The 25342-nt window shown below is 37.6% G+C and overlaps 7 protein-coding genes across 21 annotated transcripts in view; 4 read left to right on the forward strand and 3 right to left on the reverse strand.

The window, feature by feature from the left end:
- The first annotated feature begins 169 nt into the window (after positions 1–169).
- CrebB (Cyclic-AMP response element binding protein B) lies at positions 170–7037 on the forward strand. Of its 9 annotated transcripts, none has more exons than XM_011310692.1 (8): positions 170–386; positions 1181–1388; positions 1721–1867; positions 2068–2194; positions 3275–3364; positions 4358–4501; positions 4745–4805; positions 4882–7037. In XM_011310692.1, exons 2-8 carry the CDS (start codon positions 1200–1202, stop codon positions 5024–5026), a joined length of 903 nt encoding a protein of 300 aa, XP_011308994.1. In that variant the 5' UTR covers positions 170–386; positions 1181–1199; the 3' UTR covers positions 5027–7037. The 9 variants fall into 9 exon arrangements, with proteins under 9 accessions (XP_011308994.1, XP_011309000.1, XP_011308995.1 ...); XM_011310690.1 differs by having other exon boundaries at positions 171–386; positions 4736–4805; XM_011310694.1 differs by having other exon boundaries at positions 172–386; positions 1181–1292; positions 4736–4805.
- LOC105270030 (uncharacterized) lies at positions 5361–13305 on the reverse strand. 2 transcript variants are annotated; one of them, XM_011310687.1, is made up of 6 exons: positions 13157–13305; positions 10154–10361; positions 8602–10088; positions 8048–8217; positions 7937–7982; positions 5361–7759 (listed from the first exon to the last, which is right to left on the reverse strand). In XM_011310687.1, the coding sequence occupies exons 2-6, from the start codon at positions 10334–10336 to the stop codon at positions 7747–7749; spliced, it is 1899 nt and encodes a 632-aa protein (XP_011308989.1). In that variant the 5' UTR covers positions 10337–10361; positions 13157–13305; the 3' UTR covers positions 5361–7746. The 2 variants fall into 2 exon arrangements, with proteins under 2 accessions (XP_011308989.1, XP_011308990.1); XM_011310688.1 differs by lacking the exon at positions 13157–13305 and adding an exon at positions 12741–13128.
- Positions 13306–14413: 1108 nt separating this feature from the next.
- LOC105270034 (putative GTP cyclohydrolase 1 type 2) lies at positions 14414–16010 on the reverse strand. Its single transcript, XM_011310705.1, has 5 exons — positions 15733–16010; positions 15296–15634; positions 15116–15224; positions 14789–14953; positions 14414–14715 (listed from the first exon to the last, which is right to left on the reverse strand). Exons 2-5 carry the CDS (start codon positions 15620–15622, stop codon positions 14447–14449), a joined length of 870 nt encoding a protein of 289 aa, XP_011309007.1. The 5' UTR covers positions 15623–15634; positions 15733–16010; the 3' UTR covers positions 14414–14446.
- Positions 16011–16136: 126 nt separating this feature from the next.
- On the reverse strand, positions 16137–17809 carry LOC105270033 (probable cytosolic iron-sulfur protein assembly protein Ciao1). The gene is made up of 3 exons (XM_011310704.1): positions 17663–17809; positions 16865–17326; positions 16137–16755 (listed from the first exon to the last, which is right to left on the reverse strand). Exons 2-3 carry the CDS (start codon positions 17318–17320, stop codon positions 16207–16209), a joined length of 1005 nt encoding a protein of 334 aa, XP_011309006.1. The 5' UTR covers positions 17321–17326; positions 17663–17809; the 3' UTR covers positions 16137–16206.
- LOC105270032 (peroxisomal acyl-coenzyme A oxidase 3) lies at positions 17740–21638 on the forward strand. Of its 3 annotated transcripts, none has more exons than XM_011310703.1 (4): positions 17740–17822; positions 18805–18998; positions 19058–19219; positions 19333–21638. In XM_011310703.1, exons 2-4 carry the CDS (start codon positions 18819–18821, stop codon positions 21154–21156), a joined length of 2166 nt encoding a protein of 721 aa, XP_011309005.1. In that variant the 5' UTR covers positions 17740–17822; positions 18805–18818; the 3' UTR covers positions 21157–21638. The 3 variants fall into 3 exon arrangements, with proteins under 3 accessions (XP_011309005.1, XP_011309004.1, XP_011309001.1); XM_011310702.1 differs by lacking the exon at positions 17740–17822 and adding an exon at positions 17892–17974; XM_011310699.1 differs by lacking the exon at positions 17740–17822 and adding an exon at positions 18095–18179.
- A 384-nt stretch (positions 21639–22022) lies between these two features.
- Positions 22023–23480, forward strand: LOC105270035 (uncharacterized). Its single transcript, XM_011310706.1, has 3 exons — positions 22023–22169; positions 22567–22973; positions 23038–23480. Exons 1-3 carry the CDS (start codon positions 22033–22035, stop codon positions 23418–23420), a joined length of 927 nt encoding a protein of 308 aa, XP_011309008.1. The 5' UTR covers positions 22023–22032; the 3' UTR covers positions 23421–23480.
- Positions 23481–24361: 881 nt separating this feature from the next.
- LOC105270036 (collagen alpha-5(IV) chain) overlaps positions 24362–25342 on the forward strand; it is a 3977-nt gene continuing 2996 nt past the window's right edge. The window contains exon 1 of one of the 4 annotated variants that reach the window (XM_011310707.1): positions 24362–25342. In XM_011310707.1, coding sequence (XP_011309009.1) covers positions 24413–25342 — 930 coding nt within the window. In that variant the 5' untranslated portion in view covers positions 24362–24412. The other 3 variants (XM_011310708.1, XM_011310709.1, XM_011310711.1) reach the window with 3 other exon arrangements.

A 25342-nucleotide genomic window follows, 5' to 3' on the forward strand; every position in this document is an offset into this window, starting at 1 on the left:
TGGAGAACAATTTAAAATTTCCCCTCTTCCCGCCCCCCGCGTATTCCCTATATTCCCCCAGACTCACCAGTGGTCGGCCATTTTGTGAAATCCAAATAATGCGCGCCACTCGTGGCGCACACGAAAATCGCTCTCCCACTACGTAAAACACCCGAGTGTCTGATTAGTAAAGAAAAAAAAAGTAAGAGAGAGGAAAAAAAATGGTGAGAAAGAGTGAGAAATGTTGAAATTAAAGTGAGAGAGTGAATACGACACTAAAGGTCTTTTGGGGTGGGCTCATATCCAACCAGTGACGAAGCCACTGGAGGCTTTGACGTGGCTGCTACGTACCTGCCCGTTTGCCCACTCCGATTGCAGCAAAGTCGGTGACGATAAATACGTAACTGGTAAGTACAAAACCCCAGCTGGAAGAAAATAATAAACAAGGAGGCATGGACCGTCAAGAAGTTGGTACAATTCATCCACGACTCGTTGCACAATAGATTAATAATCGTATCATTAATTTTTGTCAATCGATGCCCGATTACGTTAAATAATGTGTCTTTGGTTTTTTAAATTATTGTTATTATTCATTTTTCGTGGATAACGGGGGGAGAGGTAATTCGGATTTACGCGTGTGTTGGGGGGATTTTTGTGTCGAGTTGAGAACATGGCGACGAGAGGCCGAAGGGATTCTCTTTTTTTTTTCCCTTTTCTTTTTTTGGATTTTTGGGGGGTTTTCGGGGCTTTCCCCGTTTTTAAAATTTTACCGGTTTGGGGGAGGGGGGGAATACCGTGGGGGTTGTTTTTGGGGGTTTTGGGGGGCTTTCTGGATGGGGGGAGGGTTTAGTGGATTGGAATTGTTTTGTTGTATTTTTAGAATTTTATGAGTTTTGTGATGTGACGCAGTTGAACTCGTCTGTCGGAGGTTCTGGCGGGAAAGTTTAAATTTAGAGGGTTGCTCCAAGGGTTGGAGGGTGGGATTTTTTTTCTGAGGGGGTGGGTGATAGGCCTCAGGGTTAAGGAGACTCGAGTAAATTTTTTGGAATTTCCTGGAATTTTTTTCACTATCAGGGAATTGAAAATCAATTTTTTTGAAGGATTTATTTCGATTTTGAATTGTTCAAAATTTTTCAGTGTGCATTAAATAATTTTTTTATTGCTATTACTGGATGGAGAAATGATATAAATAATTTTTCAGGGCTTGTGGTCCCCGGGCTATGGAAAGTATGGTCGAAGAGAACGGATCAGCAGTTGACTCAATGTCACCTGGTTCACAGAGTGGCGATGCAGCACCAGCAATTGCAACCTCGGTACAGTCAATCAGTAGAACACATCAGCAGACACATCATCTTGTTGCCTCTACCAGCATTGTACAACTGACACTACCAGCGTCTGGAACAACTCAGGTACACGACAACAGTGTCCCTGCTGTGTATCCACGACGCTCACACCCATTGTCCATTTTTTATAAACAAATATCCACTGCACCAAGCCACCACCAATTTCCCCATCAAATAATCTCTTAAACAATTAATCTGTCAGATGACTGAGATAATAAAAATAGAATTGTTAATCAATTGTTAAGCTGAAGATGAATTAATGAGATGGGAGAAATTGTTTATGGCTTTATTATTTCTCACAATGCTGGTTCTGGCTGCAATGTCAATTTTTATTTAGCTTTTGTCGATTTAATGGAGGGAATTGTTTAAATATTGTTTATTCAATTTTTTTATTGCAGGTGCAATCTGTTATTCAACCCAATCATCAGTCTGTGATACAGAGTGCTACGAATATTCAACCTGTGGCGTTATCCAAGGGGAATGTCATTCTTGTCAAACCAAACTCTGTTATACAGTCGACCCAAGCTAATATACAAACGCTACAGGTTATAAATTATTTAATTATGCACTAATTTCTGTTTTCCATAAAATTCCCTGGAAAGAATTCGAGTGGAAATTCCATAATTCAATTTTTATCCGACAATGAAAAATTATTCTGGAGTTCAAATGATGAATGAAGCGACAATTCCTCCCGAAAAATTGTTTATAAATTTAAAATAATGTTTTTATTGTTGAAAATTGACAGGTCGTCGATGCAGGGAGTGACGATAGTTTTTCCGACGAGGATTCACCCAAAAAACGAAGAGATCTCTTAACAAGACGAGCGTCGTACAGAAAAATATTGAATGACCTGAGTGCGAGTGAAATTGCAGGTAATTTATAACAATTGTACCCTGAATTAAGCCCCCAATATTTGCGTCTTGCAAATTACGAATAAAAAACTCACGAATGATCGATCGAAATAATTATTCATCATAAAAATTCGTGTGCACGTCAGCTCATACTTGTGATTAAACTCAAGAATATAAATATTAACAAAGGAAATCTCCACGTTAATTTGTTTATAAAAATACTTTGAGATGCCATACCAAGCACAAATGACAAGCCCCTCACGTATCCTGCACGATTTAACGCTTGGATTCTCCATTATCCCTCGTCTTCATTATTTCATTTTATTAATCTATCGATTATTAAAATAGCTGAGTTTTTATCGAGCCCCTGGATTATTTTATACTGCACACCAGAGAGGGAGAAATCCATTTATTATCATTTATTCCTCTGAAATAAACCCTCAAGACTATTTTTTAATTATATAGAATATTTCGAGGGGTGATATTATTATTAAATATTATTTAGAGCTGTCTCCTGTATTAATTTCAATTAATCAGTGATTTCGTTCAGATAATTACATTTTTAAACAATTAAACGTCATTTTTCTTGAATAATTGATGGTGATCGATCGTTATATCATGTGTTGAGTATAAAATTCCCCCCATCATCCCCCGCACTAATTCATAAATCGCAACATGTGTGAAGGAAATTTGCAATAAAAATCCACCATCCCCTGCAAAAAATTCTCAATAATCTCTCCTATCGCTCAAAACAAATTCAAACATCCAACAACAATTATTGACTATATAAATAATAATTAAATACATCATACGGAATTTAAAAAAAAAATTGAAGCGAAAATCGATGGATTTTTCAAATTTTCTTCACATGTTATCAATTTATTTTTCTCTCACAATTTCTCTGCATGGAATTTTCTCATCTTTACTTGTTTTCTCACAACGTATGACCTGACTGCACGATTGTAACGTCACAATATTAAATTGAGGGACGAGGGATGAATCATGAGTAGAATATTTTCGTGGATGTCATGTTGGTTGAAAAAAAAATCAGATAAAATGTGATGAATTGAAAAGAAAAAACAATTTGATTGGGTTTTACAGCAGGTAACTTGCCTCCCCTAGAATCCTCCCTTGAGTGTGACTCTAATGTGGACAGTGACATGTCTTCCCACTCGCTCCACTACCAAACAGGTTGGTCAAATATTCATCTAGCTAATTATTCAAAATTTTCATTTCTCCATCTGTTACATATCTTTGTTTATTATCATATTTTATTCTTATCTGTCAGCTTCTCATCATCGGGGCGAAGAACTCATTACGATTATTCCTATTTTTTTTTTAAACACCTCCTATCCCTGTGTGTACTGTCACATGTCAATTGTTATTAAAAAAATTATTTTGTTGTGTTTGGTATGGCAGAATAAATTTTTTCACGTCAATCCGTCGTTCTGGTTCATGAGTATCGGATGATTATTGTGATGAGATGTCGTTGGGAGTTTTTTGGAAATAATTTTGGGGGATATTTCAAGTTTCAAATTCATCATTAAGTCATTTTTCATATTTTTGTCTTTCGGGTGGAGTTCATTTGAAATAAATAAAAAAATATATCGATATTTGAGAGACTCGAAAATTATTCAGTCCTTTTCACAATTCTTCCTTCACTCATTCATTTTTATCATAATCTGATAAAAAATTGGGAAGAAATCAGTAGCGAAGTGGTAAACTAGGACATGTGCATTTTTTTCTCGTCATTTTTTAAGGGATATCTTGGAATTGAACGAACATTCCGATATTTTTGTAGATACATTTTTTGTGTAGAAAGAGAAAGGCTACAAAAAAGCTCTCTACAAAAACATCCGTATTTTCCTCCAATTCCGCGATATTCATAAAAAACCAGTGATAAAAAAAAATTGCGCAAACAGAAGAAGAAAACCTTACCGTCAGTTTTTGCCAAATATCTCGGATTCCCGCAAAAATCCGGACATTTCTGTGAATACATTTCTTCTAGAAAAAAACCAGAGCTAAAAAAAAGGTATTCACAAAAAAATCCGTATTGTCCTTCAATTCCGAGATATTCATGAAAAACTGGCGTTAACGAGGAATATCGTAGATATGATCGACTAGTGGGCGAAAAAAATGTCGGAAAAAAATCGTAAAAAATTGTGGAAAAATGAAATTTTGCAGTAATACCTGCGGGAACAATACAAATAGCTACCCAGGGGGAGGGTGTGCCAGGGCTTCACACACTGACAATGAGCAACGCGGCAACAGCGGGTGGAACAATAGTGCAGTATGCACAGGGCCAGGACACGCAATTCTTTGTCCCAGGTGTGTCCCCTACTTCAAATCTTTATTTTCTATAATTTATCTTATCTTTATTTACCCTCCGTCTATCCACTCACACCTTTCTGTCAATCAATACCCGTTATTCTCTCCCATCCACTTTTATTTTTGTTCTGTAATTTAAATCGATCTTTCAAGCAATTGAAATATCGATTACAATCGTCTGACGATTCTTTGAGTGAATTTATTTGGAGTGTACAGTGTCTTACAATGTTGCAGATTACGCAGGGCATGGGGTCGTCGTCGAGGATGCAGCCAGGAAAAGAGAGATGAGGTTGCAGAAGAACCGGTGAGTTAATTTAAACAATTGTACAATTGTCATTGTCGTAATCGTTGGATTAATTTTTTTTATTGTTAATGATTAGGGAGGCAGCGCGTGAATGTCGAAGAAAGAAGAAAGAGTACATAAAATGTCTGGAGAATCGTGTGGCAGTGTTAGAGAATCGTAATCAAACCCTAATCGATGAGCTCAAGTCTCTCAAAGAGCTGTACCAGCAGAAAACTGACTGAGACTGGCATCCAACAATCTCGGTACGTAATCCGATGAAATTCAATATCTCATCCCTTTTGTGCACGTTGTCGTCCACTACGGCATGATGGGATCATTAAATGTCCCGGAATACATTTTTTTTTTTCTCTGAGAAAGATAAAAAGCCAGCAAAACGCAAAAAAAATATTATAACGATGGAAAATGTGGGGTTAAACAAGTTCAACATGAATTGTATAAGTGTTTCTGTATAATATTGTATTTATGTATCGACGTATGATGGAAATGATTTTTTTTAATGGGTTCTGAAAGGCTTGTGAAACTTGCTGTTGAGTCATTGTGAGAAGCCAAAGTCGATTTTTTTTTTCTTTGAGACAGACGAGCCACTGAATTCGGGGATTATTTGTCGAGGGGCTCTTCCAGGTGGAGATTAAGTTTCTGGAATTTTTTGACAGTTTCTCTCGGTCTTCGGACGATGGTACAAATATTTTTTACTCAATTCACCCGAATTCTCGATTTTCGAGGGAGTTAAAATATTCTTTCACCCTTAATTACGGAATTATCTCTCGAGAATTGAGAATTGAAGTCGAGTTTAAAAAATGCTCGAGGGAATTATTGGGAATCGATGGCATTTTGTTATTTGAAACGAAATTCTTTTGATTCTCTCATTTTTTTTTTCATTCCAGAGATTTATTGAGAATGTTGTTACGCATTTATTTCGGTTTTTAAACAAAATTAAAGTTGATTAATTTTTTTAATGAGGATAACGAGAAAAGTGAAGACCAAAATTTTCAGTTCTCAATGTCTCAAAAAAATTTTTCCCCTGAGTTAAAGAAAAAAAAATCGAGATGAAATTTTCACACCGGGAATTTATGACAAATGGACATTTTTATATCTTCACGAGTTATTGATTGTTGAAAATAGTCCATAGTAGTCTGCCCTAGGTACCTAAGTCCTGTGTCCGATGTCCTAGAAAAAAAAAGCCTCACCGCAAAAATCCCCGACCCAAAACCGAAAAGATAAAAAAAAAAATCCACGAATAAAATTCACATGAAAAACTGCTGCGTTGCAGTGTCACATAAAAAATGAAAGATAAATAATAAATCCGGGAAAGAGTCATGGACATCACCACTGTAAAATAATGAAAGAAAAAAGTGTAATATATTTAAGAAAAAAAAGATGAATGAAAAGAGGAGAGAAATAGAAAAAAGAAAAACCGGAAAAGCCGAAAAAAATAAATAAATAAAGATAAATAAAAAAACATCAGGAGTGCCTTGAAGATTGCAGTATATACATATATGTTTACGTATGAGTTATATGTATGTAATGATATAAAAAGATGAATGATAATATTAATCTTTTAGGGGAAGAGATTGAGAAGAGAATTATTTTGAAATGAAAACAATGAGAGAAAATAAATAAATTAAGGAAAAAGTACTCTATTCGGAGGAAATGCGAATATTCGTGAGGAAAAAGGGGAAAATTACGAAAATTCTGGGTGTCAGTGGAAATCTGAGGATTTTTTTAATAAAAATGGAAAATTTATTTTTATCCCCAGGAAAAAATCGACTTCCGTCGCATTTTCTGGAGAAATCAATAAAAAATTTCTTAAATAAAAGCGAAAATTCCTCGGAAAATCGCTGACAACTCCGGAAAACTCATTACTCACATGAAATTGACGAGATGTGGATAAATTGGTAACGAATAATAAATAATTTGAGTCACAAAATTTTGATGAGTCCGTAAAAATTTATCGAAGAAGAATAAAAAAGGGAATACAATTTTAATTTCGATGAAAAAATTCGATTTGTCCGTGAGAAATAGCGAAAACCCACGGGTTCATGATTTATATTCGAAAATAATTATCGAATGGAATCATAAATTTAATTTGAAACATTTCTCAATTTCACTTGACTAATGAACTTTCCTCATTAAAAAATAGAGATGAATATTAATTCATGTGATGGTATCATCGGAACGTATATGTCATATTTGTTGAAATAAAAAATCACGATCAAATCCAAAAAAAAAAAATGAACATTGATAAAATAATCATGAATTTGTTCCAATTTTTCTCTAGCCTTGTAGATTAATTAGACAAACGAAAGAAACATTGTTTCGTACGTAATTTGTACTATTGTCTGTCTACGAATGTCCAATTCGTACCTCCGCTGTCCCTCCAAGCGAATTTATCCATAAAAAAAAATGAATTCTTGTCCAAATCGATCCTCTGGAGTAATGAGAAAAAATCGTCGATCAATCGATATTCGTTTGATTTGAAATTAATTTTTTTCCCTGTTAATAGCGCGAGGAGTTTTAGCGTTTGAGAATCGTTTGATGTTTTGTTAAAAAACGGAAACGGATTTTAATGATTTTGTCACCGATTTTCTCTCATTATGCCAACGAATCGATGAGTAAATAAACAAAAAGAAATAACGATAATGAAGAAAAAACAAATATGATTATATGTATGATATATGTATATCTTGGTTGCTGCACCGATAATATTATAAAGTATTGTATATAGATAATATATGTATTTTTACATATCATTGGCCTTCTTGAGAGAATTAACAAATATAGCTTTTAATTCTATTATTGAAAATCCAATTAACTGAAAGAACACAATCTCTGGGTTTTATCTACATCCCAGTGATTTAAATAGTTACTAACACATGGTTTAGTTGAAATATCACGATTTTTTTAGGCAAGTCTCTTGAGAAATCTTCGGACATGATTCTGCTCATTTCCAATGTCTGAAAAATTAAAAAAAAAACGTATCATTTGGTGGAAATTTATTCCCCGATTGCGGATGAACCGGCGATTTGTCCGGAAAAAATCGGTTCGAAGAATTGTTTATAGAAAAACGAGAAAAAACGGGATATCGCTGGTTCAGTCGTAAAATATCATGAATTCGTAATATTATCCAGTACCTGATTGGTTGAGACGAACCCTTTGCACCTTGAGATGAATTCGATACTGTAATCAAAGAATTAAAATCAGTCTATAGATTTAATCTGCGAAGCGTAAAATTTGAAATGAACCTTTTCGTTTTGAAGAGGTGGTCGTTTTTTTTGGTTTCCCCCCGCAGATGAGATCGTTGAGAAGTCTCGGGCCTGATTTAGGTTTCGGTAGACTAGGTTTCGCGAGTTTTTCATTCTTCATATTGTAGACTGCGGTGCGATAGACTACCTCCATCGGTTGTTTCTTAGTCCTAATTACCCCAGAAAAGAGAAATCATTAAAGAAAATTAATTACTGAACATTCCGCCCATCACAATAACGACGGAAGGATAATGACTTCAAGTTTTTCCTCGAAGTGCGAGAAATCAACTCATTCTAACCGTTTCCCCTCTCCCCCGTGATATCATAACGGTAAACCCACGCGCTGGAATCTCGCGGATTCATTATTGACGCCAGTGCGCAGTCCAGTGCGCAGCGTCAGTGAAGAATTCGAAAAATTCAAATTGCGCGGTAAACGTCACGTGAATAATTTTCCAAAAATCAGAGTAATTACCGATTACTCTTTGGAATGTTCCGAAATTTGGAGGCTTGTGAAATTTTTTTTAATCAATAGGAATAGTCGGAAAAATTCTTACTTGATTCCATCCGCACCCCCAGATCTTTTGACGTTTTTCACCCTGACGACATCTTTTTGCAGTCTTCCAGTAGTCGATCCACTTCCTTGGGATCCCCGTTTTTCCAATAAAGGTTTCTTCATCCCGCCGGAAGGAGTAATCCCTTTACTCTTCCTCAGAACCCTCTCGTCCTCACTCTTCCCCTTCTCCCCCACGCGATAATTTTCGTAAACCGGAAATGCATCCCTAACCCTTCCAAAAACATTGGCATAGAGAGGCGCCTTATCAGCCTCTTTCCCCTTATCACTCTTTTCCTCGTTCATCACTTTCTTATCACTTTCCTCCATTTTCCTGTTATCCGTCCCATCTAGGGAATTTTTCTCACTAGTAACATGAGGTTTACCCCCTGCGATATTGTCCTCAACTCTCGCAATAGTCGTCTCGTGAGTCGTCACAACAGTTGACAGCACTTTATTATCCTCAGAATCCCGCGAAACGAAATTCCCTAGATTCGCCCTAGATATAACCTCAGAGACAGCTTTCGGGGATTCCAAATCCCCGCCACTCCTGAAATCGAGTTTATCCCCGAGACAAATAGTTGTCGTGTGGATCTTGGGACTGACATCGGCATTAATCCACACCTTTTTATCGTTATCCCCAAAAATCCCGAGACTGGCGTCCTTGGACTTCAGGAGATTTGGGGATAAATTTTTTCTTCTCCGTCGGAATTTATTCGTCGGCGGGGGCTTTCCATCGGTCTCAACGATATTCACTTTTCCGGAATCTGCGGCAAAATGAATCTCGGTTTTGCAAAATCCTACTTTCTTCTTCGAGAGGCTAGGAATTGGGGGAATCCCCCCGATTTCGGACGAGCCTAAAGTCACTATACTAGTCTTGGGGGGATTTATCAGATTCACGACAGTCACTTGGGATTTTTGAGGCTTCGGGGATGACATCCGCGACCTCAAGGATTTCGGGGATAAAAGTGGGGATCGGGATTTCGGGGATGATGCTTTTATGGAGATCTCAGATTTCTTCGGATCCTTCAAGGTTATCGCTGACGATATCGGGATGTAGTGACTCTCCACTGAATTTTCAGGGATATAGTGAGTTTCTAGAGATTTTTTGGGAATCAGTGGGGATTTTTGATGACTTGTGGTGGACCGAGATGGACGGGATATTTTTGAATGGTGCGTGGGGATCTGCAGGGATCTCCGGAGCTTCGACGCTCTCGTAAAACTTGAAGTTGGAGATTTTGGGGGATTCTCTACGGGATATAATGACAGATCGTCGTCTGAAGTGCTGCGTTTCAGGAATTGATATTTTTCGGGATTGTCGAGGAGGGATGGAGGTAATGAGGTGTCGGTGACCCTGGATGAGGACCACTGGGAGGCTCGCACCACCTGGACACGTCGACCTGGCTCCTGACTCTGGAAAACCTCGACTTGACGACGAGCTTTTTGAATTACTGTGCCGTCGACGGTGTTCCGCTGACGGGAGTCCACCACCTGAAAATTCATTACGGTAAGAGTCTGGGGTTCTTCTGTGGTTTTTTCAACGATTTTAATTTTACTTTGCCGTAGGAATGGGCAGATCCATTGGTGAAGGCTCGCCAATGGCCAGTTTCCACCCTGGCTTGCTCCAGCATCCCCGTGATCTCGTCCACCCCTGACCATTCCCGTATCTCTTCATTCCTGAAGGGTGTGTCGTCATCCCCGAAGTGCCCTGAAGAAGACAGCACCACTTCCATCTTCATCTTTCCTCAACTTCCATCAATTTTCCTGTAAAAAATTTCCCCAGACAAATCGCTCATCAATCCCCAAAATTTTCGGCAAAACAAAAAAAATCGGGGATTCCCAATCCGAAATCCCGCTAATTTTTCAAATAATCCTGGAGGAATTAATGCGGGGAATGTTGATTAGCGCAAATTAGTTCCACAACACTTGCTTCAGCTTTCAACTATCGCAATTGAATAAAATCACCATTCTCAATAACAATAATTACACATTACCAGGATGACAGGAAATGGCAATTCAACGCGCATTATTACAAACACGCGCTTTACACTTTCTATGAAATCACCCACGCACCGTTTTTTCTCCACTTCCATGAGTGTTTTTTTTTTCCGCGAGTAATCGTGGTTTCACTTCTGCGCTCGTCCAGTGGAACAAATTGGTTCATTTAAGTCCGATAATTGTGCATGAAACAAGTGAAGAAAATCGGCCATTTGCGCAAGCCACGGAAATTCATGGAAAATACATCCATCTTTTTTTTTTGAAAACAATTTTTTTGGGCCTCAGAATTCACATAATTAAATTAAAAATGTTTTATTTATTGTTTATCAATTATTCAAAACTTCAATTTTTCCCATTTTTCCGTTTTTAAATTGATGCCAGAAGAATTTAAATGCCCCAATTATTTCCGCCATTTTGGGTGTCCGAATGGCGAGTAGCAAAATGGCGGAAACAATTGGGGCACGCAATACATTTCAATAATAATGTTTAAATAATTAGATAATTATACAGACGCTTAAAACACTTGAAATGCTAATTGAAAAATAATCGGGGAAAATTTCGCGTAATTTCCCCAGTAATTCAAATTTCTGAAATTTCCCGAATAATTTTCCTCCGCTGTAATTTCCTCGGTTTTAAACCGCGCGTTGTTATCCGTCATGAATAATAAATAAACTGCAATAAAAATTGATGGCTTCATTGATTTCCTATTTGCAGAATTTTTCGCGTAGGCGATTATGCCCTTGACAGCCCACGATTTCGAAAAATAAAAAATGGAATCGTCCCCCGTATTTTTATGAACTCGATTGAAAACTAGGTCAAAGAAGAATGAGAAATAGAAAATATTGTTCCAGTTTCCACGGTAATGAAAAATATATAAATATTTAATATAAATATATCAGGAGGAGGGACGGATTTTTTTGGGTGGATATTATCTCTGAGAAAATTGGAATTTTCATTTTGAATTATCATCGAGAGTAAAATGGGAGAGTAAAATGGGAATTTTTATTATTGGAAAATTCGGTATTCAGGGAATCGGGGAAAATCCACTGGCTTCCCGAATTTTCCGGGGATTTTCTTGAGTGGAAAATTCGGTATTCAGGGAATCGGGGAAAATCCACTGGCTTCCCGAATTTTCCGGGGATTTTCATGATTGCAAAATTCGGTATTCAGGGAATCGGGGAAAATCCACTTGCTTCCCGAATTTTCCGGGGATTTTCATGATTGGAAAATTCGGTATTCAGTGAATCGAGAAAAATCCACTTGCCTCCCGAATTTTCCGGGGGATTTCCACAGAAAAAAATCACTTGCCCCGCATTTTCCGGGGGATTTTCAACAAAAAAAAATCCACTTGCCCCGAATTTTCCGGGGGAATTCCACAAAAAAAATCCACTTGCCCCGAATTTTCCGGGGGATTTCCACTAAAAAAAATCCACTTGCCCCCGATTTTTCCGGGGTATTTCCACGCTTAGGAAATTCGATATACAACAACAAATGATAATAGAATAATTAACGCCGAGTGGGTGAGTCTTTCCATAGGAGATGCATCCTACGACACAACTGAGACGCCTCTCAGATTCCCGATTGTATTCCCATGAGAGATAATTTTGAGGTAGTGTGTGTGGGTCGAAACCAAGTGGCATTGGACGCAGCGGTAAAGCCGGTTCCTCCGGACAATTTCGAGGGCAAGCCATCCTCTGGAGGAAAAAATGAAGATGAAAAGAAAAATGAAAAGCCGAAGAAGACCGTCAAAATATGACATGCCCCTAGCATTACCTAAGAATATATTTAAATATATATTTTTATATATAATTATACAATAACTATAATATTGAATATATTATATATTATATTGCGATGAAAACATACGGATACAATAGGAATTTTTTTTTCCGTTTTTCCTTTTTGATTTTATCAATTTTTTATCGATATTATTATTATTTATTAATTTTATTATGTTGTTTTAATGATAATATTTTTATTGTTATTGTTGATAGGATTATTATTGAATAGTTTATTGAATAATTTTTTTTTTTAGGGAATTTTTCTTGGGTGGCGATTTTGAATTTTGAATGGGCTTTTTTGGGGGGCGATTGTTCTGCCGATTTTTTTCATTTTCTCGGGATTTTTTTCGTGATTTTAATTCACCTTGGGCATTCGCCTTCTGTGGACCTCTATCACCACCAAATACGGACTCTTTTCTTTCACGTTTACCTCGTATTTGTGCAATACATCGAGAACCGGTTGCTACATATCGATATGACACACTTTAATCCACAAATTAAATTTTTCAATTATCCAGGCTTTCCCCCACTTTCACCAGAAACAATCACCTCTTTTGAAAAATCAATTTCCCATACCAAAATATTTTACGAACCGGAAGTATCGATTTTTCGATTTTTCCGATCGACGATCGTTAAAAAATCGGTTGAAAAATCGTTATCAAAATTTCAAGAGCACAAGTCTCCCGGATTTTAAATCGATATGAAATAATTTTCGAAAAAAAAAAAATCAATTTCATTTATTTAAAATAAAAATCGGATGATGTCACTGCCACGACTTACGAATGGATCCGTTGGGAGAATAAATATCCCGTTGTCTCGTTCTATTGATTGATAGTTGGATTAGGAACGGATTAACTGTGAAGTGATTTTGCGGTGAGAGATGGGCCAGTACTGAAGCCCCGGACGCTTGTCTGAGGCCAAGGGGCCCCTTTGGGGTCCACAGTGGGGACTCGTTTCGCTGCTTGACCACAACGTCAGTTTTGCCTCGATGGACTCACAGACACTCTCTATTCCCACTTTTCCAACAATTCTATTCTTCCCTTTTCAGAATTCCCCGGCTTTCCGGAAATTCATTACCGCCAACACAATTTTCAAATCGGATATATCCGCACACAAAATCCATCATCAATATATCCTACATTTAATATATACAAAAATATCAAAAATATATCAAATATATAATAATAAAAATATATAATACCTTTCGTGATTTTTCATAAACAAAAAATATTCAGTCAATCCAATATATTGATATATTAATATATAATAAACAAAATATATCGATTATATAATATATAATATATTTTATATATTCATATATAAAATATGAAAATTTGGAATTTGATATTTAAATTGAATGACTCCGGAGAATTAAAAAAAATATATATAATATATAAATATTGATATTGTTAATTTTGATTGTTTAAAATTTTTGTTGTGGGATATAATGGGACACCCTGTATATCCTATCTTCTATCTTCAGGGTCAGTCCTCATTCTCCAGATAGCAGACCTCATCATAAATCTCAACTTCAAATACTATTCCTCAATCTCCCGTGTCACGAATTTCAAGAACATCTTTTAATTTTTAATTCTCGTTCAATTTGCAATTTCGAAATCCTTGATGTTTCGATAGTCATTGTTTATTTATTTGATGGACGGATCGTTTGTCATTCGATTGGTGGCAGGAGTGATCTGAATTAATTTGGGGATAAAAAATTCACTGGTCTTCGGGGTCTCTAGAAAAATAAACAGGTTCTCATGCTAATTTCGTGAGAACCAGACAAATCGTTCCGCTTGAAGCCTGAATTATTCGTCTGCTTTTGAATAGTCGATACTCTCAATTTAAATCGATAATATCGAAGGATTTATTTCGTAATCCCAAACAATAATTGCATAATTTTTATGAATTAATTAAACAAATTCATCTCTGCAACCGAATTGTTTCGTTGATTTGGGGATAAGAATTGGCTAGTGATAAATAAATTAATGGAGTGATAAATAAATTAATGGAGTGATAAATAAATTAATGGATAAGGATTTTGAAAGAATTTATTCGTTGATGGGGGATTTAGACAGTCATGAGGGGATCCCTATCGGTTTTCGAAACGTTAATCACGACTCCGTCTCCCAGGGACTTCCCCAGAATTCCTGAGAATTCCGGAAGAAATCCTCTCTCGGAGTCCGAGTGATTAGTTAAAATGACAGCGGTGTCTCGGTGGACAGCATCCAGGACATCATGATGCAGCATTTCTCCAGTGACGAAGAGATCAGCCTGGACATTTTTTAAAACTGAAGCTCCAGATCCCGCGCAAAGGGCGACAGTTTTAATCATTTTATCTGAATAAATAAAAAATTGAATGAACACACCTGAAATTTTTTATTAAAAATTATAAATAATTAATTGATCAACCTGGATTGTGAACTCTTGCCAGTCTAACGAAATTCAAATTAGTCTGACGTTTGACGAGATTGACAGCTTCTTGATCGGTTATCGGTGTTTTCAAAGTGCAAATTCTGCCCATTCCATTCCGAGAATTATCCAGGGCGGGTTGAATCGGTTCGCACGTTAAAGTCTCTGCGAAAAGGAAAATGATGAGTCAATGCGAAAAATGATGATTTGTCCAGGAAACGGGAAAGAGCAGATGGAAATTGAGGAAATAAAAATGAGGAAATAAAAACAAGGAAATGAATGATGATGAAAAAAATGAATCCAGAGTAATTAATTTGAATGACTCACCGAAGGCACCAGCCAGCCAATCATTAACCCCACCTCTAATTGAATCGAATGAAGTATGGGGTGAATAAAGCGCTATTTTGTGCTCCAGACATTTCGCCACAATTCTTTCCTAAAAATAATAATTAATTGACAAATAATTGATGATTTATTGAAATAAAATTAAATGATTGACAATCGTACCTTCCACGTTCTCGTGGTGACGCTCTTCAGAGGCGCGAAAATCGGCGGATGATACGAAATGATGAGATCGGTCCTGAGGTCAATCGCCTCCTTCATGACTCTCTCGGTTAAATCATTAGTGAGAAGTATCCTAGAGATATTTTTGCACTCCGTCGGTTCCACCAGGAGTCCGACATTATCCCAGGACTCCGCAAGCGATTGGTCAGCAAAATTATTCATCGCCTCCACAACTCTCGTCAGGGGAATCCCCGGATTCATTTTTGTGGACATTCTAATCAGGCTCCAGTGAATCAATAAATTCGGGGGTCGGATCAATCGATAGAGCATCTAGAGATGAATCTGCAAATGATGTAATTAGTTTTAAGGATTATAAATTAATAACTCGAAAATAAACAATAAATAAATAAATATAAAGCAAAAAGTCTTTTGTTTATTACCCTCCTGGTGTATTTATTCATTTATTTTATTTATAATATTTTTATTCGACGGGTAATTGGCAACTTTGCGATGTAATTGCACAATAAATTCTTCACTTTCCGGTTATCGTTTTTTTCTATAAAACCAGTTGATGCGGAATTGTTATTGATGAATGGAATAAATGGTGATAAGTTGGTGAACGTATTCTAATGTTGAAATATGTGAGATAAGACTGATAAATAAATGCGCCAGTGAAATTAAAATCCAGACAATTGGCCTCAAGGATTTTTCCATTAGAATCACAATCTTCGAATTAAAAAATTGTATCTAAAAATGTAAAATCCCAGCTGTCACGATTTTTATTAAAAAATTACTGAATAATAATCATTTGAGGGAGTAATTAATCGAAATATACAATAACAAGTGTTTTTTTTTAAATATTTATTGAGAATTCGGTGAATTCTGTACGAAAACTGAGAAGAAAAAAAATAAAATCAGTCGCTGTAGAACCAGATGTTGACTTTGGAGTCATCCCCAGCGCTTGCGAGTTCCCCAGGATTTTTTGGGGACCATCTGACAGCATTGACGTCGGAGGAATGGGCATTTTCAGTGGCAGAAACCATCGAGAAATTAGGCTGATTGATATCAGAGTCGTTTTCCTCCCTGAAGATCCTGATGGTGTTGTCCCCGCAGGCAGTGGCGATGAGTCCAGTTTTCTTGCACCAGTCGACGTCGTAGATTGTCCTGGTGTGATACCCAGACAGGGTGCAGACATTCTTCCAGACGGCGACATCATTCGGCGTTGGAATTCCCGGGATATTCTTAGGCTGGTACTGCTGCCAGATCTTCAGGGTTTTGTCGTCGCTGCAGGTGACGAGTCTCGATCCCGACTCATCGAACGAGAGACTCCAGACGGTGGAGGTGTGGGAGGAGAGGGTTGCAACACACTTCCATTCCGAGACATCTGTGCAATCCTGGAAGATCTTTACGGTGTCGTCGTATGATGCTGATGCCAGGGTATCCTCATGCGGATGCCATCGAACCTGAAATTCTCATTTTATTCATTCACTCCCAACTCCTGGGGTTTCACGCCAGTAAATTGTAAACATTTTCTTAATTATCGTAATATTAATAATAATCAAATATTTTTACCTTTTTGACATCTTGTGCATGTTCACTAAGCACAGCATCACACTCATATTCATCATTAAAACACTCCCAAACCCAAACCGATTTATCTCGACTACAACTTGCAAGTAAGTGACCACTCCACGACCAATCGACACTCTTGACTTCATTCTCGTGACCCTCGAGAGTAGCTGAGCATTCAAATTTATTTCCTTTATTCTCCCAAATAGCAATTGTTGCGTCGAAAGACGCGGATGCTAGGTATTGGCCACACGGTGACCACGATACTTCACGGATTGTCCGGGTGTGTCCCTCCGCGAGGATGAGCTTCATGACGTATTTACCACCCTCGTGCAAGTAAATACGAATTTTTTTATCTTCACCGCACGATGCCAACATCAATTTCACCGGATGCCAAGAAACATTCCACACTCTTCCCTGGTGATCTGATAGCGTTTGTTTCAAGGATAATGTGCCCATCGTCACCTGGAACAGAATCAGGAATGTTTTTTGGCATTCGTCTAATTTTTTTTCATATTTCAATTGTCAAAGTTTTATAACAATCGGATAATCATCGCAAAACCGGAATTATTAGGTTTTTTATTGTTAACATTCATTGGTAATCGTTAATTAATTATGATGATTAATAAAAATGGAAAATTTCGTTAACAATTCTTCAGGTTTTATCAATTTCTAGTGTTTTTAGGAGGGAGTTAATAAATAATAATAATGGAAGTTCTATAAAATTGTTCAGCGGATTTTTAATCGGTTTTTTATTCGGAATTTATGAATATTGTTCAATTGTTAATAAATAAAGCTTACAATAATTTGTATGACACCAGGATGCTCCCAGGAATTCCAAAAAACCACCGAAAATTCAAAATTAAATTCTCCAGATCTGGAAATTCACTTTCTGGATTTAGTAACCTCAAAAATAATTAGAACACGTCTCTGCTCTACCGACTATCAACAATAGTTCGAGGTACATGTAAAAATAAAAATAAAAACAAAAAAAAAATTGAATGATGAAGAAATTGATTAGAAATTCGAAAGATAATTTCGATGCTCGTCAGCTGGTGGTTTTTCATATTTTACCGATGGAATTTCGTGGATAATCTGTTGAGGACTCTAGAGGTGAAGTAGAAAACTGTGAATGGATAATTCTTGGTTTATTCTTTACGACTAACGATTGACGGTCACTCCCCGGTGTTAGGCCGACATCAGATTCTGTAACGACTAATCACACGTGAAGGACACACCAGAAAGTGCCTCGTGGCTTTTCAATTTTTTCTTTATCATTTTTTGTTTTCCCTGAGTCCCTAATTTTTCCATAATTCCGGTGAGTCCCAGGGAATCAACAACCAGATCAATAAACAAACAAATGAATTTATAAACTAGGGAATGGAATAATAATCCTTCAATTATTTATTTATTCGATAAATACCCATCACAAATTCCAAAAAAATTGGAATTATTTAATTAATGTGAATTGTTTAAGTGAAAAAGTTTAAACCAGTGTCTTTCATTTATTTATTTATTTATTTTCAATTACAAATCGTAATACAAATGTCAGATTAATTATTGAAGATTTTTTATTCGATTACAAAATTTCAAGGCGCGATAAACAATTAAAAATAAATGTTGAGATGAATTTTATAATAAATTGTTTTTACTGTCTGTCCCTAGGTCTTCGTTTCCACTAGCCCAATTACATTCAATTCAGCGGTTCATTATTAAGTCATCATGTGGTTTATCTCTTGATAAAATTCTCGTTATCAATCACTCCATTAAAAATTGAGAGATTGAGAGAAATTCAAGTTTTCAACGACTGACCTTCTATTTTTCCATACTCCCTAAATAATATAATAAATAAATGAACACTTCAATAATTTATTGAATTTATTTATGCAGTTGGAATTGGAATTTTTTATTGTAGAATTTATTTAGTTCTTCAATTATTTTAGGTTTTACCTTGAAGATGGCACCGAATGCAACATTGCAAGAAGAGGATTCAGCAGGTCCTGATCTTCTTCAGGATCACGATTGGCTGGAGGACGTACCCAGTGGCGGTCCCCTCGAAAAATACCGTGAGACCGCGTCTTTCTCGTGGAAGCAGATGAAACTCGTCCTCGAGGAAGTCAAATCCATTCGCTTCAAGGTGCAAAAATTTTCCCTAATCCACCGACACAATTAATTACGGAAATTTTATTCAAACAGAGACTGCTCTGGAGGGCGATGGAAGAGGATCCGGACTATCACCCCATTCCCTCCCAGAATTTATCCAGCGACGAGCAAAAAAGAATAACTGCTATCCAATTAGCGAAGATGGATTACCTGAAATTTTTGCCAGGTCTTCTCCATCGTTCGTACAAAGAGAAAGTAATTGACATCAATTTCCCCTTGTTCCTTAAAAAAAAAAGTCATGACAGTGAATATCAGGGAATAATAATAAAAATTATGACAATTATAAACAAATTATATATTTTTTCCAGTTGGTATCTCTACTGGACCTCCACGAAGCTCTGATTGTCTTCAAGCCAGCTCTAGGTGTAAAAATGGCGATGAGCTGTTACATCTTCGGTAACACTCTCCTGAGTCTGGGTACAGAGAGACATCTCCCCATATACACAAAAGTATTTAATAACAAAATGGTGGGTTGTTTTGCCCTCTCCGAAATCGGCCACGGAAGCAACACAAAGATGATGCGTACGACCTCAACGTACGATCCATCAACCAAAGAATTTGTAATAAACACTCCAGATTTTCACGCAGCCAAATGCTGGGTGGGAAATCTAGGAAAAACAAGTGTGGTAGCTATTGTTTTCGCTCAATTAATAACCCAGGGTGAGTGCCACGGATTGAACGCCTTCGTGGTACCCGTGAGAGATCCCAAGACATATCTTCCTTATCCTGGAATAATTGTCGGTGACATGGGTGACAAAACAGGTGTCCACGGAATAGACAACGGATTCATAATGTTCAACAACTACAGAATACCAAAGAACAATTTATTAAATAGAACAGGTGACGTGACACCCGAGGGTGAATACCAGACATCATTCTCGGATCCTCAAAAAATTCTCGGTGCAGTCCTCCAAAATCTCTCAACAGCCCGAATCGGTATCAGCGGTGAATGCGTAAATAGCATCGGAATAGCATCAACAATAGCTGTACGATACGCAGCAGTTCGAAGGCAATTTTCATCATCCCTAGATAATAATGCCACCGAGACCCCAATCATCGAATACGAACTGCACCAATGGCGAATATTTCCCTACATGGCAGCTGGTGTAGTAACACGTGCATTCATGACTGAATTCTCCCACGACTTCTTCAACAACGTCGACAAGTCAATGTCAAATAAAGAAATAGAAAATATAAGAGAAATCGTTGGTGAACTGCACGCGATGATTTCAGCGATAAAGCCACTGCTGACATGGACAGCGAAATCAGCAATCAGTGAGTGCCGAGAGGCATGTGGAGGTCATGGCTATCACAAAAGTGCTAAATTAGGTGATATGGCTGCTGATCATGAGCCAACGGTGACGTACGAGGGTGATAACAATGTACTAGCTCAGCAGACGAGTAATTGGATTCTCAGGCAGTGGGAAGGAGCTCAAAAGGGGATAACTGATGGCAGTCCCCTGGAATCCATTAATTTTATTTTCAAAGGGGATGAGATACTCGATAGAAAATTCACTGGGTGTCACGTTGACGATGTAATGTCTCTGAAATTCGTCAGGGAGTCTTACGAGTGGCTCATCACATGGCTGACTGTCGAGATGTCACGTAAATTTAAAATAGCTAGAGATAAAGGAGTCGATAATTTTACAGCTAGAACTAGAGCACAAGTTTATGCTGCATCCTCTTTGGCAAGAGCTTATGGAGAGCTCACGGTTATCAGGTACTGCGTTATGAGGATTGAGAGAATGCTACCACCTGGACATCAGCTTCAGGCGCTCCATGGCATTCTGGAGAAGTGTCTCTTGCTTTATTCGTTGTTCTGCCTGGAGAAGCATCTGGCGACCTTTTATCAGGGCGGTTATTGCTCTGGACATCTGATGGTCGAGAATATTCGAAATGGAATTTTAAGATTGTGTGGAGAATTGAAACCTGAGGCTGTGGCTATCGTCGATGCACTAGCTCCACCCGATTTTCTTGTTAATTCAGTACTTGGTATGGCGGATGGAAAGGTTTATGAACGTCTTGAAGAGGCTGTCAGGGGGCATCCGGACTCCGCTGGAAGACCCACGTGGTGGCGAGAGCTAATTACAGCTGCGGAAAATCCTATTCAATTACCAAAATCGAAACTCTGACTGATATCTAAATATTCAGATCAATTCCGTTTCATATATTGCACAATAATTCACATATCTCAATTTATCCACCATTTTATATATATTTTTATGAACAATTCACGCAATGGAATATTGATTAGTGGCAATTGTAATAGAATTGTTGTTAGTGGTCAGTATTTTTTTTTTTTTTTTATGGTAATTAATTATCATTTTGTAGCTGTTTGTTGCTTAAATAATTGTACTATTATTGAAAGAGCAGGTCTTTATGAGTATTATTAAATTTATTTAAGCAGTGAATTTTGTTTCTTTATTTTTTCATTTCTTTCGTGGGAAATATTATGTCAGTGAAGAAATTCTGAGGAACTGCTGACACCGGACGTTTGTCGTGTGATAAATATTTTCGTGACACAATTATTCGTAATTACGCAATAGTTTTTCAGTTTTCTGGGGCTTCCTTCAAAAAAAATTTGCAATTTTTCTCAAGGACGTTATATGATTAATAAAAAATTACGAGGAATTTTTTAAAATAATTTCTCTTCATCAATTCTGGTAATTTGTTGGATTAAAAATTATAAACAATTTGCGATTAACATTTGAGATGAGAATTGAGGGGGAATTTTCGAAATAATTATCTCTATTTATTCTTACGAAAATTGTGATTACAGAAATAATCGAGGGAAATTTTTCTCGGTTTACGATTTTTCAGATTGTGAATAGTAAAAATCTTTTTTGTATAAAAATAAAGGAAGTATGGAGATTGATTTAAATTGCGTCATTAATTTCGTTCTGGAGTACCAGGAAAACAATTAATTGTTTATTATGCGGATACTTCCGCCTGATTTTTTTATTTATAAAGAGGAAGAGACGAAAATGGAGTTCAGTGTCGAATCGAAAATGCTGAGGGCAATCCTAGTGACTCTTTTAATCGTAACTCTGTCTGATGGGAGATCGATGGAGAAAAACCATCGATACCCCAGATCGACATGTTCCACATGCACTCCAGAAACATCAGAAGGACTCGCAGCCCAATGGTAATTAATTAATTAATTAAATCAATGGAAACCATTCCCCGAAAAAATCCTCGAAGTGTGCATTTTCTCGGTGTTCGTTTTTCCCGAATATCTCGGAACAGCTAAAAAATATCGATATTTTTGTTATTACCTTTTTTATAGCCCTCACTTTTTTCTACAAAAAATGTTATAACAAAAATATTGATATTTTCTCTCTGTCCCGAGATATTCTGGAGAAACTGGCATCGATCTAATTGTCAGATTATTTTCATTATCAGGTCACTTGAATTTATGATTAATTATGATAACTATTGATTAAATAATTAATTCCGTGTGAGTTAATTGAGTCAGTGGATCAAATAATTGAGCGAAAGTACTGATAATTACAATTTATTATAATTATTATTAATAATTACAGGAATACTCCAGCAGATTATGGATACAACAATCAAATCACTCCTTTCTCGTACCCCTTCTACCCTAGAAGTTTCCCGGAGTCCTATCCCCAGCCCTATTACCCACCCTTCCGGGGGGAGAGACATCCCACCGGCGATGAGATCGCGAACACAAACCTCCTGATGTACAGAGGTGATCTGGACGAGCCATCTCCAAAGGTATCAGTTCCCCCAGCGAGACTGGCAGATCCTCGGACAGACCCACACCTGCAGGCAATCGTGACGAGGGCCATATTATTGGCCCAGCGAGAGGCCCAAGAGGCCTTTTACAAATCCAAGTCCCAAAGGTACACCCGAAATTTAGGGGACGACAATGGGATGCAGGAGGAGAAATTCTATTTCCGAGTTCCTGAGGTTACGAATTATCAAGGTAAATTATTTACAGATAAATTTTTTGAGTCCTGATGATTTATCTGATGATCTTGTTACCCCAGCACCGGAATATCCAGTGGATCAGACCCTGAGGCCGAGGAATTACGACATCAGGAATGACGAGTACTACCTGGGAGAGTCTGGAGAGTTTTATGACGTGCCCCAGGGGATCGCAGTCGATCACAGGTTGGGGAATTCACCCGTGGGTATGAGGGATCCATTCACCATCTACGGGGGGATATCTCGGCAATGGGGTACACCCTGGGGGGCTGGTGAGGGCTTCCAAGGGAAGAAGGAACCCTCTGCACCCTTTCATCAGATGCTCCAGGGCCGTGCACCCTCTAAGAAGGGAAAAAAAAGTCATCTCCGGGATGAGAACAGCGTGGAGGCACCACCCTGTGGAGATGATGCTCCCGAGGCTTCCAAAACCACTCCCTCACCCTAGAATGAAACTTTAAACATTCCATGTACTTTTGTTAATAAAAAATGTGAATGTTCAAATTAATTATTTATTTCTTATTTATTTATTATTTATTCATTCCCAAATTTATTTATTTATTTTCATTCCCATATATTCAGAAATTTGCGATGGATTACTGAAATTCAATTAATTGTTCATAATTTTTCTCTCTTTTTTTTATAATTATTATTATTATTATTGGGAGATTCATTTGGTGATGGGATTCGAATGGCATTGACTTTTTTTTTTATTGATAATGGAGTTAATTGAAATTCTAATAATTATTTCGTTCGAATATATTTTTCGCGAATTCCATTCAACCTGAAATGCTGAGTCAATTAATTAGCGGATTAATCAGGTTCAAGTTCGATGAAGACATCGATAATCTGGAATTCAAAATGAATTCAACGAACGCGTCAAATTCCTTATTCAACACGCGCTGATTAATCCAATTAAATTTAATTGTCGAATTGAAAAATTAAATTCATAAATGAAAATTGAAATGATTTTTTGGATTAAAATTTACACCTAAAGGATTAATTAAAAAGGATTAATTAATTCAATTTGATCTCCGTTTGAATAAAAAAAAATTGATTGTGAAAAAATAAATGCCAGTTGTTTAATTATTTTAATTATTTTAATTATTTTAATTATTTTAATTATTTTAATTATTTTAATTATTGGATTTATTGGAATTATTATAATCATTGGAATTATTGTAATTATTGGAATTATTGGAATTGTTTAAATAAATTAAAAGCTCGACCTTGGCGATAAGCAATAAAAGATCCGATTGCCCCAATTATTTATAAAACATTAACAAATCACCGCGTAAACCTGCGTGCGGTGCAGAATCAGATGCGTAACGAAAAATGTGTCATCCCCACCTAGTGTACCCCAGGAATCGTCAGTGACATTTAAGCGGATGTCTGGCCACCTCGAGGCATTCGATCCCCAAGTCTTCAATCGAATAAGCCATGCGGTTGCGTCCCCAACTCCTAGTGCTCTTCACCGTGGGCTGCGCCCTAGCAGCGCCCCGCGCATCCAAATTAAAATCCACAGTTAAGCATGTGGAACCATCACCGTCAGCAGCAGTGAAGGCACCAGTGCCAGCGGTTGATGCTGAAAAATCAGACGTTAAAAAAGGAAATCGAGCGAAAAAACAGACGACGACATTCTGCGTGGAGGTAAAACCTGGACAGAATGTTAAAACGGATTGTCCTCCAGGGAATCAATCGCCATCTGGATCTCCTGGATCTTCAGGGTCACCAGGGATTTCAGGGTTTCCAGGAATTTCTGGATCTTCAGGGTCACCAGGGTCTCCAGGATCTCCAGGTCTTCCTGGATTGTCATTCAACTCAGGATCTGGGACATTTACAATCTTCTCACCGGGTCTCAGCGGTTCAACAGGTCAACCGGGAGTTGGACAGCCAGGAGTTGCTCAACCAGGAGTTGGACAGCCAGGGGGTGGACAGCCTGGAATTGGACAGCCTGGAATTGGACAACCAGGAATTGGACAGCCAGGGAGTGGACAGCCAGGAATTGGACAACCAGGAGTTGGACAGCCAGGGAATGGACAGCTAGAAATCGGGCAACCAGGAGTCGGACAGCCAGGGGATGGACAACCAGGAATTGAACAACCAGGGAGTGGACAGCCAGGAGCTGGATCTCCAGGTTCTCCTGGAATGGGATTCACCTCAGGACCTGGGACATTTATGATCCCACCGAATTTCAGTGGCTCAATAGGTCAACCTGGAGTTGGACAGCCAGGAGTTGGAGTACCAGGTTTCCCTGGATTGGTATTCAACCCGGCATCTGGGACATTTACGATCGTCCCACCGAATTTCAGTGGTTCAATAGGTAAACCAGGAGTTGGACAGCCAGGAGTTGGACAGCCAGGAGTTGGA

Source organism: Fopius arisanus, unplaced genomic scaffold (genome assembly GCF_000806365.1).
Source record: "Fopius arisanus strain USDA-PBARC FA_bdor unplaced genomic scaffold, ASM80636v1 scaffold00077, whole genome shotgun sequence".
In the NCBI taxonomy this organism is placed as follows: Eukaryota; Metazoa; Arthropoda; class Insecta; order Hymenoptera; family Braconidae; genus Fopius; species Fopius arisanus.